Raw genomic sequence first — 14396 nt, 5'->3', positions numbered from 1 at the left:
AAGGTTCTGCGGGGGTTACAGAGACAGAAAATAGTGTAGGGAATGGAGGGGTTGCAGAGACAGGGAGGGATGTAGGGGACTAGAGGGGGTTACAGAGGCAGAGAGAGTTGTAGGGGACCGGAGGGGGTTAGTTACAGAGACAGAGAGACGTGTAGTGGACCGGAGGTTAAAAGATAAACATAGAAGGGTGTAGGGGACCGGAGAGGATTACAGGGACTGGGAGGGTGTCGGGGACTCGAGGGTGTTACAGAGACAGGAAGGGGTGTAGGGGACCTGGGGGGATTACGGAGATGGTGGTTTTAGTGGACCAGATGTGCTTAGTTAAAGAGACAGAGAGGGTTGGAGAGGACAGGAGGGGGTTACAGAGTCAGGGAAGGTTGAAGGGGACCAAAGGGGGTTACAAAGCAAGAAAGTGGTTTTAGGGACTAGAGGGGGTTACAGAGTTAGAGAGGGCTGTAGGGGATCAGAGGGTGTTACAGAAACAGGGAAGGGTGTACGGGACTAGAGGGGGTAACAGAGCCAGAGAGGGCTGTACGGGACTAGAGGGGTTTTTCAGAGATAGGGATGGGCTTTCGCAAATGGAGGGGGTTACAGAGACATGAAGGAGTGTAGCGGACTAGAGGGGGGCTACAGAGACAGAGAGGGGTGTACAGGACTTGAGGGGGTTAGAGAGGCAAAGAGGTGTGAAGGGTCCGGCAGCGGTTACACACACAGAGAGTGGTGTGGGGGAGTGGAGGGTGTTACAGTGACAGAGAGGGGAAAAGGGGACCTGCGGGCATTATAGAGACAGGGTGGTTTTCCGGTACCAGAAGCGATTAGTTACAGAGACTGAGAGGGGTGTAGGGAACTGGAGGGGGTCACAGAGACAGGGATGGGTGCATGGGTCCAGAGCGCGTTACAGAGACAGGGAGGGGTGTAGGGGACCAGGGTGGGTTACAGAGACAGGGAGGTTTTAGGGGACCGGAAGGGGTTAGTTACAGAGACAGAGAGGGATCTAGGAGAAAAGAGGGGGTGACAGAGAGAGGGTGGGTTGTACGGGACTGGAGGGGGTTACAGAGAGACAGAGGGGTGTAGAGAACCAGACGGAGTTACAGAAACAGGGAGAGGAGTTGGGAATTGGAAGGGGTTACAGAGACAGGGAGGGGTGTTGGGGACCGGAGCGGGTTACAGAGACAGGGAGGGGGTGCAGTGGACATGAGGGATTTACAAAGACTGGGAAGGGGTTTAGGGGTCCTGAGAGGATTGCAGAGATGGAGGTTTTAGTGGACCGGAGGGGCTTAGTTACAGGGACAGTGATGGATGTAAGGTACGGGAGGAGGTTATAGGGGACTGGAGGGAGTTAGGGAGACAGGGAGGGGTGTAGGGGACTGGAGGTGGTTACAGAGGCAGGGAGAGTTGTAAGGGACCGGACGGGGTTAGTTACAGAGACAGAGAGGGGTGTTGGGGACCGGAGGTTCTTACAGAGACAGGGAGGGGGTGTAGGGAACCAGAGGGATTTATAGAGACAGCGAGAGGTGTAGGGGACAGGAGGGAGTTACGGAAACAGGGAGGGGCTGCAGTTGACAGGAAGGGGTTACAGAGACTGGGAGGAGGGTACAAGACCAGAGGGTGATACAGAGACAGGAAGGGTTGAAGAGGACCTGAGGTGATTACAGAGACGGAGGTTTTAGGGACCGGAGGGGCTTAGTTACAGAGACAAAGAGGGGTGTAGAGAACCAGAGAGGGCTACAGAGACATGGATGCAGAGGACCACAGGAAGTTACAGAGACTGGGAGGTGTGTCAGGTACCGGAGGGGTTACAGAGATAGGGAGGGGTGTAGGGGACTGGAGGGGGTTACAGAGTCAGGGAGGGGTGTTGGGGACCTGCAGGGGATTACAGAGACAGGGAGGGTTGTACTGTACAAGAGGGGGTTATGGAGACAGGGAGGAGGTGCAGTGGACAGGAGTGGATACAGAGACTGGGAGGGGTGTAGGGGACCAGAGTGGGTGACAGACTCAGCAATGTAGAGGGGGTTACAGAGAGAGGGAGGGGTGTCGGGGACCAGAGGTTATTACAAAGAGAGGGAGGGTTGTAGTGAACCAAAGGAGGTTACAGAGACAGGGAGGGGTGTAGGGGACCAGAGGTTATTACAGAGGCAGGGAGGGGTGCAGGCAACTGGAGGGGGTTACAAAGAGAAGGAGGGGTGTGGTGAACCAAAGGAGGTTACAGAGTCAGGGACTGGAGTTGGTTACAGAGACTGGGAGAGGAGAAGGGGACCGGAGGGGGTTACGGAGACAGGGAGGGGTGTAGGGGATGAGAGGGGGGTTACAGATTCAGGGAGGGGGTAGGGGACCGGAGGGGGTTACGGAGACCAAGAGGGATGTTGGGATAGGATGGGGTTACAGTGACAGGGAGGGTTGTATATGACCGGACGGGGTTACAGAGGCAGGGAGGGGTGTGGTGGCCCAGAGTGGGGTTACAGAGACAGGGAGGGTTGTAGAGGACCGGAGGGGTTCCCAGAGGCAGAGAGGTGTGTAGGGAACCCGACCGTGTTACAGAGACAGGGAGGGGTATAGGGGACCGGAGGGGGTTACAGAGACTGAGAGTTGTGTGTGAGACCGGAGGGGTTTACAGAGACAGGGAGGGATGTTGGGGAGCAGAGGGAGTTACAGAGATAGGGAGGGAGTGCAGTGGACAGGTGGAGTTTACAGAGACTGGGAGGGTGCAGGGGACTGGAGGGGGTTACAAAGACAGGGATGGGTGTCATGGACAGGAGGGGGTTACAGAGACATGGATGTAGAAGACCAGAGGGGGTTACAGAGTCTGGGAGTGGTGTTGGGGACTGGAGGGGGTTACATTGACTGGTGGGGGTGTAGGGGACTGGAGGGGGTTACAAAGACAGTGAGGGGTATATGGGACTGGAGGGGGGGGTTACCTACCTGCCTCAGAGTTTTCTATTTTGGGACATCTCCCAGTGATCTATTAGCAGCAACGTGCCAAGAGGAAGGAGGCTTGAGTGGTTCAAGAGATATCCCATCGCCCCCCCCCCCACTATCAAAACCCATCAGCCACTCTTACTGGAGATGTTCCCTCTTTTCTTCCCTTCCCCCCCACCCCTCCTCACCCACCAGCTGAATAAATTTCCAGATGAGGTCCAAATTAGCAGCAGAGGACACAGTGATAAAGGTTATCCAAGGTTACAACAAGGCCAAACACTGGGACGAGAGCCAGGGCACCAGATTGAATTTAACATCGGACAGGCGCCAAGGTTACATTGAAGTGAAGCTGTGGCAGGAGGAACACAGTGAAGGGCAGGACCAGCAAAGAGATTAGGCGTGGGGTGCATGGACCAGAGGGTGAAAGAGATGAGGGTGCAGGGAATTATAGGGGGTTACAGAGACAGGGAGGGGTGCAGGGAACAGTAAGGGGTTACAGAGAGTTGGAAGTGTGTTGGGGACCAGAGAATGTTATAGAGACAGGGTTGTAGGGAACAGGAGGGGGTTATAGAGATGAGATTTTGGGGACCGGGGGGGGGGATACAGAGACTGGGAGGAGTGTTTGGGACTGGAGGGGGTTACAGAGACGGTGAGGGGTGTAGGAGACTGGAGGGGGTACACAGACAGGGAGGGGTGTTGGGGATCAAAGGGGGTTACAGTTAAAGGGAGGGGTGTAGGGGACCAGTGGGTGGACACAGCGAAGACACCTCCACATCATTCCATCACACGAGCCCAGCAGGGGGTACAGGCACCTCTGAGGATTCCCGACTTCATACCTTCTGAGCTCGGTGTATATAGGCAACACCTCTGGGTGACAGACGAAGGCGAAGGCCAGGATGGGGATGGTGTATGCCGTCTGCGGAACAGAAAAAGACATGACCATCATCAACCCCAACCTAAATGCTTATCTCACCTTCCACGTCATTTGAGTCAAGACTCCTGTCTCGATCAGAGAAATGTCAGGATCCAGGAGCTGTAAATTGGCCCACCGATCAACCACTACAGAAACACGTGGCCAATGACTGGACTGAGCACTGTTCAAGATTCAAAATTTGGCCATCTTTTGCATGTCATTCAGCCAGTCTCCGGCAGCCTGCAGATGTCAGCAGTCCCACATGGGTTCCTCGCCTCGAGTCCCCGACAGCCCAGCTGCCCCTGCGGGTCCTTCAGCCCGCAGAGGCCCCTTGCTGGCTTTCCGCCTTGCTCACCATCCCATGGGTCACCATCCTCTGCTTCTCCCCTTCAATCTGGGGGAGGAGGGGTTTCTGGTGCCCTACTTCCCCAGAGTCTGCAACCCCCTAGAGGCTGCTGCCTGGCACAGACGCCAATGTCTTGCCCAGAGCAAGAAGAAACCACCATTGCCTCCTTTAACAAGGTGTTTAAATCCAGTACGTTAGTGGATTGTGCTGTAGGACCCTGCCGGCAGAGCAGCGCTGTGTCTCCACTCCCCGCTCTCCCCAGGTCCATGCCATTTCCATTCTCGACAGCTCCAGCCAACGAAGTAGGGCAGAGAGATTTACTGGCAGACAGGAGGCAGTCTACACTCAGCCAATCTTTCAGCATCCATAAAAGGCAAAGATATATTGCCAATATTTTGAGCCTGAGCCCTTCCTCAAGGAATAATCTGAATGAGCGAAATCTCAGAACACAGACCAGCTGGGGGCAGAATGTAGACCCACACAAAGTGTTAATTAGATGTGATAAGGGGAGAGGTGAGAATTTATCATGTCTGCGAGAAGGGAGAGACCAGAGCTGGGGGAAGGCAACGGGTGGGAAGAAGTGAGGTGTAGATGCCGATGTTAATGCCATTTGGTTGGAGGGCGCCCAGACGCAAGGCAAGGTGTTGCTCCTCCAATTTGAGGGTGGTCTCAGTCCAGCAGTGTGCGAGTCCGTGGACAGACATGTCAGCAAGGGCAGCACGTCGCCTCTGTCTGTCGCAATGGTGGATGCCTCCCCGCGGCTGCCTGTTTCAATTCCCTGTCCTGTTCCCCTTGCCGACATGTCCGTCCGTTGTCCCATGCACTGAGACCACCCAAAAATTGGAACCATGGAACACTACAGCACAGAAAACTGGCCCTTTGGCCCTTCTAGTTTGTGCTGAAAACATCATACCGTTAGTCCAACTGACCTGCTCCCAGTCCATAACCCTCCAGACCCCTCCCATCCATGTATTTGTCCAATTTATTCTTAAAACTTAAGCGTGAACCCGCATTCACCACGTCAGATGACAGCTTGTTCCACATTCCCATCCTCTCTGAGTGAAAATGTTCCCCCTGAACCTTTCACGCTAAAGCCATGACCTCTCATATTTATCTCTCCCAATCTAAGTGGAAAGAGCCGACTCACATTTACTCTGTCTACCCCCTCGTAATCTTGTAAAGCTCGATCAAATCTCCCCCTGTTCTCCTATGTCCAAGTCCGAACCTGTTTAACCTTCCCCTGTAACTCAGTCCTGAATGACCTGGCAACGTCCCAGTAAATCTCTCTGCTCTCCTTCAATTGAAGGAACAACACCTCACCTTTGACTGGATGGCGTTAACAGTAGGTGCTTTCAAGCTGCCATGTAAAATGGGGTTAACTGGGCAATTTTCCTGGTTGGCGCCCCACTCACAAGGAAGCTTGAAAGGATCCGACCCGGTCAGCAGTCTGGCTCCAAAGTCAACCAGGTCCCTGCCCTACCTCGGAGAGAGTCAGGGAACCCAGTTGAACTTATCCAGGTTTCGTCCACCAGCGGGAAAAATGGCCGACCCAGTTATTCCGGTGACGTCAGCGCTTGCATGCATGCATCACCAGGCAGCATGTTGGCGCCAGGTTCAAATGTAGAGGAGGAGCTCAGCAATGCAGGTCAGGAAAGAGGATAATGTGGTTTAACGTGCTTCTCAGGAAGAGTAAGGTTAAAATCTTTCACTTCATTTCTCCAGTGAATGCGTGACTCACTGCATCATCGCAGGGGCGGGGTCCCCATTAATTTGCTGGCGGGGCGATCCCCCTGCAGGTTAAAAGGTGCTGGGGCAGCTTTGACCCATTAAACACACCTGGGTCCCAGGAGGGCTACCCAGGTATGGCAGTGACTTCTCCAGTGGTCATTTAAACACCACCCCCCCCACTTCTTCCCCGTCTCTCTCTCTCTCTCTCTCCTTTTCCCTCCTTTCACAGATCAGTTCTCATCTTTCCTCTTATCCAATTAGCACCTTCTGTCTGTGGGTCTGGACTCCTCTCTTCCATTCTCCCTTTTTTCTCTACCCAGTCATTAATTCAGAAGCCTGTCTTTTATCACTCGTACCTCAGGCCCGAAACATCATTAATGAGTCTTTACCTCAAACTGACGCTGCGAGACCGGCTGAGTTCATCCAGTGTATCTGTGTTTTGACCAACAGGGGGTCAGAGGCTGGCAATCCTGCCTTGTGTAGCTCACCTCCTGACACCCCAAGGCCTTGTCCGTTACATACCATTTGCCTGCGTGAGGGAACTCCCTCCACACCATCCCATCACACCCTCCATGGGGATCGGACAGAGTGAAGCTCCCTCCGCACCATCCCGTCACACACTCCCCAGGAGTCGGACACAGAGTGAAGCTCCCTCCACATCATCCATCACACACTGCCCAGGGCTCCCTTCACACTGTCCTGTTACACATACCCCGAGGGTGGGAGGAGGTTTGGACACAGAGTGAAGCTCCCTCCACACGGTCCCGTCACACACTCCCCAGGAGTCGGACACAGAGTGAAGCTATCTCCACATCATCCATTACGCACTGCCCAGGGCTCCCTTCACACCGTCCTGTTACACACACCCCGGGGGTGGGAGGAGGTTTGGACACAGAGTGAAGCTCCCTCCGCACTGTCCCGTCACACACTCCCCAGGAGTCGGACACAGAGTGAAGCTCCCTCCACACCATCCCGTCACACACTCCCCAGGAGTCGGACACAGACTGAAGCTCCCTCCACATCATCCATCACACACTGCGCAGGGCTCCCTTCACACTGTCCTGTTACACACACCGCGGGGGTGGGAGGAGGTTTGGACACAGAGTGAAGCTCCCTCCGCACCATCCCGTCACACACTCCCCAGGAGTCGGACACAGAGTGAAGCTCCCTCCACATCATCCATTACGCACTGCCCAGGGCTCCCTTCACACCATCCTGTTACACACACCCCGGGGGTGGGAGGAGGTTTGGACACAGAGTGAAGCTCCCTCCGCACCGTCCCGTCACACACTCCCCAGGAGTTGGACACAGAGTGAAGCTCCCTCCGCACCATCCCGTCACACACTCCCCAGGAGTCGGACACAGACTGAAGCTCCCTCCACATCATCCATCACACACTGCCCAGGGCTCCCTTCACACTGTCCTGTTACATACACCGCGGGGGTGGGAGGAGGTTTGGACACAGAGTGAAGCTCCCTCCGCACCATCCCGTCACACACTCCCCAGGAGTCGGACACAGAGTGAAGCTCCCTCCACATCATCCATTACGCACTGCCCAGGGCTCCCTTCACACCGTCCTGTTACACACACCCCGGGGGTGGGAGGAGGTTTGGACACAGAGTGAAGCTCCCTCCGCACTGTCCCGTCACACACTCCCCAGGAGTCGGACACAGAGTGAAGCTCCCTCCGCACCATCCCGTCACACACTCCCCAGGAGTCGGACACAGAGTGAAGCTCCCTCCACATCATCCATCACACACTGCCCAGGGCTCCCTTCACACTGTCCTGTTACACACACCGCGGGGGTGGGAGGAGGTTTGGACACAGAGTGAAGTTCCCTCCGCACCGTCCCGTCACACACACCCAAGTGGGGGGGGGGGGGGTGGGGGGGGAGGGTTGGACACAGAGTGAGACTCTCTCCGCACCGTCCCGTCACACACTCCCCAGATTCCTCCTACCTGTGGGTTAATGGTGAATAGTTTAGCTGAACATTCATCATCAGTAGTCTGGTTTCCTCTGCTGATGTATGTGCCAGGATGAGTCCCATTACTCACCACCGACAGAGGACACGGGATCTGAAACTTCTTCCAGATTATCTGCAGCGATCAGAAAAGGAGATGTGAATGCCTCTTGTGCTTTACCCCAAGATGGGATAACCCCATCAAAGCCCAGGTTTTAGTCTCAGTATCCCTTGGTGAGGCCAGACCTGGAGCACTGTGCAGTTCCCAGTCTCTGTATCCCACACCGGGAGCACCGTGAAGTTCCAAGTCTCTGTTTCCCACACCGGGAGCACCATACACAGTTCCCACCTCTGTATCCCACACCGGGAGCACCGTGCACAGTTCCTAGGCGCCATATCCCACACTGGGAATACCGTGCAGAGTTCCTGTCTCCGTATCCCACACCGGGAGCACCGTCTACAGTTCCTAGGCGCCATATCCCACACTGGGAGTACCGTGCAGAGTTCCTGTCTCTGTATCCCACACCGGGAGCACCGTTTATAAACCCCAGGCTCTGCATCCCTGGGTCAATCCACATGGTCTCCATTTGGGCTTGACAAAGGAGGAATTTAGCCGGTCTAGTCAGCTTCTATAGTAGACAGATATATCGCTGACGTTTCAGGCTGGAGCCATTTCTTCAAGGAAAAATCAGAAAAGGATATATCCAAAAGTCTCAGAATTCAAACAACGGGGAGGGGGGAGGAATCCAGACCAACAATAGGTGTTAATTGGATGTGATAAGGGACTCGGTGGAATTGATCATGTCTGCGGATGGATATGGAATGGAGAGATGACGGGAGTAGAAGGGGATGGGAGGAAGGGTTTAGTGAATATTGATGCCATCCGGTTGGAGGGCGTCTGGCTGTAATCACAGCCATTGGTGTTTCTCTGAACAAGAGGCACAAACTCACCGCAATGAGAAAGAACACCATGCAGGTCAATGAGAAGCCACTGGTGTACCCCAGGTAACCTAGAGAGAGAGAGAGAGGGTGAGAAATCATTGAGGGGACACTTCACCATTGTAAACATGGCCTTGTTACACTATACAATCAGGAATTCCATGTGACCCTAACCTGAGAGCCACAGCGCACAGAAAACAGGCCCCTTCGACCCTTCTAGTGTGTACCAAACTATTATTCTGCCAAGTCCCACTGACCTGCACCCAAATCCATCGCCTACATACCCCTCCCATTCATGTACCAGTCCAAATACGTCTCAAACATCAAAATGGAGCCCATGTTCACCACTTCAGCTCGTTCCACACACTCTGTGCGTAGTTCCCCCCAAACCTTTCCCCTTTCACCGTTAACCCATGTCTTCTGGTTTGTATCTCACCTACCCTCATAAAATCTCCTCGATCAAATCTCCCCTCGTTCTTCTACACTCCAGGGAATAAAGTCTGAACCTGTTTACCCTTTCCCTGTAACTCAGTTCCTGAAGTCCAGGCAACATCCTAGTAAATCTTCTCTGCCCTCTTTCTATCTTATTGATCTTTCCTGTAGTTTGGTGACCAAAAATGCACTCAATTCTCCATATTTGACCTCACCAATATCTTATACAACTTTAACATAACTTCTTGACTCTTGTGCTCAATACTTTGATTTATGAAGGCCAATGTACCAAAAGCTCTCTTTATGACCCTGTCCACCTGTGACGCCACTTTCAAAGAATTATGTCTCTGTATTCCCAGATCCCTCTGTTCTCCTGCACTCTTCAGTGCTCGATCGTTTACCGTGTACGTCCTACCTTGTGCAAAAAGAAATCACTGTGTCCCCCACCCCAGGGTGTGAGGAAGAGAGCAGGAAGTCACCATGCTGTCACCAAAGGAGGCTCCTCTCATCTGCAGAGTGCAGATACCCCACCCCCAGGAGTCCCGGGATATGCAGTCTGTTCCTCCAGCTGTGGGTTGTGATAAAGTTGGAAAGCAACTTGGCCCCTCAAGTCCCAACACCCTCGGACAGTACAGTCGATATTGGCCCTGGGTTGACTTGGACCACCCCCGACCCCTCGCTCCCCCAGGGAGACTTACCGAGCTTACGCATAAGGGCCAGGGGGAGGATGATCAACACACTGACGATGACGATCAGGCACTTCCCGTTCATGTACCACATCCTGCAGCCGGGACAGAGGCAACACTGGTTACTGGTGGCAATGCCCCCATTCCTCCCCTAAACCAGAGCCCTTCCTCTGGCTCCTGATACATCTCCCTGTCTCGGTAATCCCTCCCCCTCGGGTCACCAAAACCCCTCCATGTTTCTGTAACCCCCTCTGGTCACTGACACCCCTCCGTGTCTCTGTAACCCCTTCTGGTCACCGAGACCCCTCCCTGTTTCTGTAACCCCCTCCAGTCCCCTACACACGTCCGTGTCTCAATAATCCCTCCAGTCACCGACATCCCTCTCTGTCTCTATAACCCTCTCCAGTTCCCTACACCCCTCCATGTCTCTGTAACTCCTCCAGTCCCCTACACCCCTTCCCGTCTCTGAAACCAAGCCAGCGTTGAGACCACCTACCCGTTATTCTCTTGTAACCGTAGGAAAGCTTGAATGACCAGTGGGAGCTCGTACCTCACAATGTACAGGTAGCTGGACATGGCTGTGAGGGTGAAGGGGAGGGGGGGGGGGAGAGAGAGAGAGAGAGAGAGAGAGAGAGAGAGAGAGACAGAGAGAGAGAGAGAGAGCGGAGGGCAGGGGGAGAAACAGTGAGAGAGGAGAGGGGCGGGTAGAGAGGAGGGGAGGGTAGAGAGGGTGAGGAGTGGAGTTTGGAGAGGGAAAGGAGGGGAGGGTGAGAGGAGGATGAGGGGATAGGGGAGGGTGAAAGAAGGGAGAAGAGGGGAGAAATGGAGACAGATGGGGAAGGGGGAGGTGCAGAGAGGGTATGAAGAGCAGGAAGAGAGAGGAGGGATGGGGAAAGAATGGAGTAGAGAAAGGGGAGGGGAGTGAAAGGGGTGGGGAGAGAAGAGAGAGGATGGGAAAAGAGGGGAGGGGAAGGGTGAGAAAAGGGTGAGGAGGGAAGGGAGAAAGGAGGGGAGGGGAGAAAAAGGGGAGGGGAAAGGGTAGGAGAGAGAGAAAGGGGAGAGGGGGATAGGGAAACAGGAGATGGAGGATGTGAAGGGGGAGAGGGATGAATTGGTGGACAGAGGAAGAGGGACAAAGGTAGAATTTTAAATGTGCCCCTGTGGAGCTTGTCACAACCCACCCCCCCCCCACCCCCCACACCCACACCCCTTGCCCTGGGATGTGCAGGGGTCCGACTGCAGGAAGAGGATTCCTTCTCTGGGCTCCCTCCTGCCCCTTTCTCCTTCACTCGTTCCCAGGCAGGATGAGGTGAACCCAGGGTAGGAGGGCGTTGTGGGCAGCGAGGGACATTGTTGTTTTCAATATTTTTATTAACATTGAAATTTCACATCCAAAAATATAGAGGACACAAGTTAAAATTCAAAAAGGATATGCTACACTTAATACACGTCATTTCATCCACGACCAAGAATGAAGCTGTTTGGCCAAAAAGAAAAGGAAGACAGAATTCTTATCAAAATGATAAATGAGCTCATGAGTTGACAGTTCTACCTTCATAACAAATCAACGATTACAACAATAATTCATAAAAAGAGTCACCACGGAGTTTGAAAATTTACATTCACATCAGAAATGGAGCCTCTAACCGTCTCTCAGTTTAGACATGACGTCAAGTAGCCATTGAGTGTGATTAGACGGGGTAAACGTCCCTCCGTCTGAGCAACACCACCCATTGGGCCATAAGAGAAATAAAAGCCCATATAAGCAAATCAGATGCCGTTGGCATGATGCCATTCTCTCCAAAATACCAAATAAAGTTGTTAGGATTAGGTTTAAAATGAACTTTAAAAAATGCAGAGAAAGTTTGAAATACTTCATTCCAATATTTCTCAAGACTCTGGCTCATCCAAAACATATGAATTAATGAAGCATCTCCATTATCACAACGAGGAGATACACCCGCATCAAACCGAGATCATTTGATTTTGGACACGTGAGCCCTATGGATTATTTTAAATTGTAGGAGAGAGAGATGGGCACATAAATAAGAGGTGTTAACCCATTTGAAAATCATATTCCAAGTTTCTTCAGGAATTAGAAACTGTAGATCCTGTTCCCAGGGTTTTTAAATTTTATCTGAGGGAGCCTCTCTTATTCTCAACAACGTGCCATAAATGTTCAATATCAAAACATTATAAAAAGGTTGTAAATTTTTAAAATTACATCAATTAAATTCTTATCAGCCCTCTTAGGAAATGTATGTAATTAAGATAGTAAAAAAAATCTCTAATCTGCAGATAATGAAAACTATGAGTATTTTGTCGACTGTATTTAACTGAAAAATAAATCTTTAAAACTTTAAACGCCCATTTCTTCCAAAGTTACATCAATCACAGAAATTTAAAAAAAAGACTAGAAAGAGAAAATCTCATTAAACCAAAAATTTTCTGAATTGAATCCAGATCCTCAAAGTATCTTCAACCACCAAATTATTAACTAATTTATATAGGAAGTGAGGATTCAAAAAGAGAAATGAGCGAAAATTTTGTCACAGAATTAGATTCTAGAAAGACATTTTCAAAGCTTGTGGAGGGATCTGGACCAGCTGAAAAAGTGGGCTGAAAAATGTACATGATAAATCAGAGGTTCTCAACCTTTTTCTTTCCACTCACATCCCACTTTAAATAACCCCTCTGCCATCGGAGCTCTGTGATCAGGAAGGGATTGCTTAAGGTGGGCTGTGAGCGGGAAGGGAAGGTTGAGAAACACTGCTCCAGACCCGATTGTTCCTGAAATATTTTGCTTGAGAAAAATTGTCATTGGTCCATTTCCTTTGGAGTTCTGAAACCGTGCAAATGACGAGTTAATGAGGGATGATTAAAACAGTGGTTTTCAGCTTTTTGTTCCCACTCACATCCCACCTTAAATTATCCCTTTCTGATTACAGAGCACCAATGGCATAGGGAATACTTAAAGTGGGATGTGAGAGGAAAGAAAAAGGTTGAGGTAAAAGGTATATTGGCCTTCAGAAATCAAAGTATCGAGTCCAGGAGTTGGGATGTTATGGAAAAGTTGTACAAGACATTAGTGAAGAGAGTTGTGTGCAGTTTTGGTCACCGAACTACAGGAAAGATATCAGTAAGATAGAAAGAGGGTAGAGAACACTATTAATTTTAGAAAAGATTCAGACACGCAGCACAGTAACAGCCCATTTCGGCCCACGAGCCCGTGCCGCCCAATTTACACCCTACAACCCCCAGTACATTTTGAGCGGTGGAAGGAAACTGGGGCCCCCAGGGGAAACCCACCCAGACACGGGGAGAAGGTACAAACTCCTTACAGACAGCGCAGGATTCGAACCCCGGTCCCGATCGCTGAGGTTGTAATGGCTTTACGCTGACTGCTACACCAACCATGCTATTTACTAGGATGTATTATGGTAGTGATCATGGTGCAATGCCTTAAGGATTAGCAGGGGCTGACAGAGTATGGGAGATCTGAAATGGAGGCTGCAGCCTCGTGGCCTGCCTCATGGGCTGCTTACATAAACTTTAAAGTAAAGAACATTTTCCTTCATCCATGTGTTGTCTAGAAACTCACACATACGAATACAAGATGAAACAGGACGTGGCCCAGACTTCACGATCTGAGTTACAGGGACAGGTTAAACAAGTTCGGACTTGATTCCCTGGAGTGTAGAAGAATGAGGGGAGATTTGATCGAGGTGTTTAAAATTATGAGGGAGACAGACAGAGTAAACGTAGGTCAGCTTTTTCCACTGAGGGTCGGTGAGATCCAAACCAGAGGACATGGGTTAAGGGTGAAAAGGGAAAAGTTTAGGGGGAGCCTCACACAGAGAGTGCTGGATGTGTGGAACAAGCTGAAATGGTGAATGTGGGCTCAATTTTAACATTTAAGAAGAATTTGGACATACATGAATGGGAGGGATATAGACTAGGTGCAGGTCAGTGGAACTAGGGAGAGTAATACTTTGGAACAGACCAGAAGGGCCGAAAGGTTAGTTTCTGCGCTATGATATTCACTGGACCAGCGGTCCACCTTACCTCCGATGTTGTGAAACGAGATGATTATGGCAGCCACTGCCTTTCCTGGCTGCCCAAAGGCTTTGAGGCCCAGCTGTTCGTAAGCTCTAATCCCTGGAGAGGTCAAGATACGGGGAGTAAGTCCAAGGCAGTGGAGTGAACACCTCCTCCTCACACCCCACCGCACACCCGGACATCCCGCCATTACATCCGTCACCTCTCCTCTCCTTCCAGGGTTACAAGGTCAGGAAGGGGTTTCAGTCATGAAGGGGTGTAGGGGACCAGAGAGAGTTACAGAGACGGAGGGGTGTAGGGGATCGGAGGGGATTACAGAGACAGGGAGCGGTGTAGGGGACCGAAAGGGGTTACAGAGATGATGGGTGTTGGGGAGCGGAGGGGGTTACAGATACGGAGAGGGGTATAGGGGACCTG

General features: G+C 51.8%; 1 protein-coding gene across 5 annotated transcripts in view; it reads right to left on the bottom strand.

Moving 5' to 3' along the window:
• The window catches only part of LOC138759134 (sodium-coupled neutral amino acid transporter 3-like), a 59426-nt gene that overhangs the window by 29921 nt on the left and 15109 nt on the right, over nt 1-14396 (bottom strand). For all 5 annotated transcript variants that reach the window (XM_069929102.1, XM_069929100.1, XM_069929099.1 and 2 more), the window contains 6 exons: nt 13986-14078; nt 10417-10498; nt 9933-10015; nt 8815-8873; nt 7862-7999; nt 3753-3832 (listed from right to left, as the gene is read on the bottom strand). In XM_069929102.1, coding sequence (XP_069785203.1) covers nt 3753-3832; nt 7862-7999; nt 8815-8873; nt 9933-10015; nt 10417-10498; nt 13986-14078 — 535 coding nt within the window. The remainder of the gene's footprint in view (nt 1-3752; nt 3833-7861; nt 8000-8814; nt 8874-9932; nt 10016-10416; nt 10499-13985; nt 14079-14396) is intronic.

Source organism: Narcine bancroftii, chromosome 3, assembly GCF_036971445.1.
Source record: "Narcine bancroftii isolate sNarBan1 chromosome 3, sNarBan1.hap1, whole genome shotgun sequence".
Taxonomy (NCBI): Eukaryota; Metazoa; Chordata; class Chondrichthyes; order Torpediniformes; family Narcinidae; genus Narcine; species Narcine bancroftii.
Note: the sequence above shows the minus strand (reverse complement) of the source record. Positions and strands in the feature narration are given on the sequence as shown.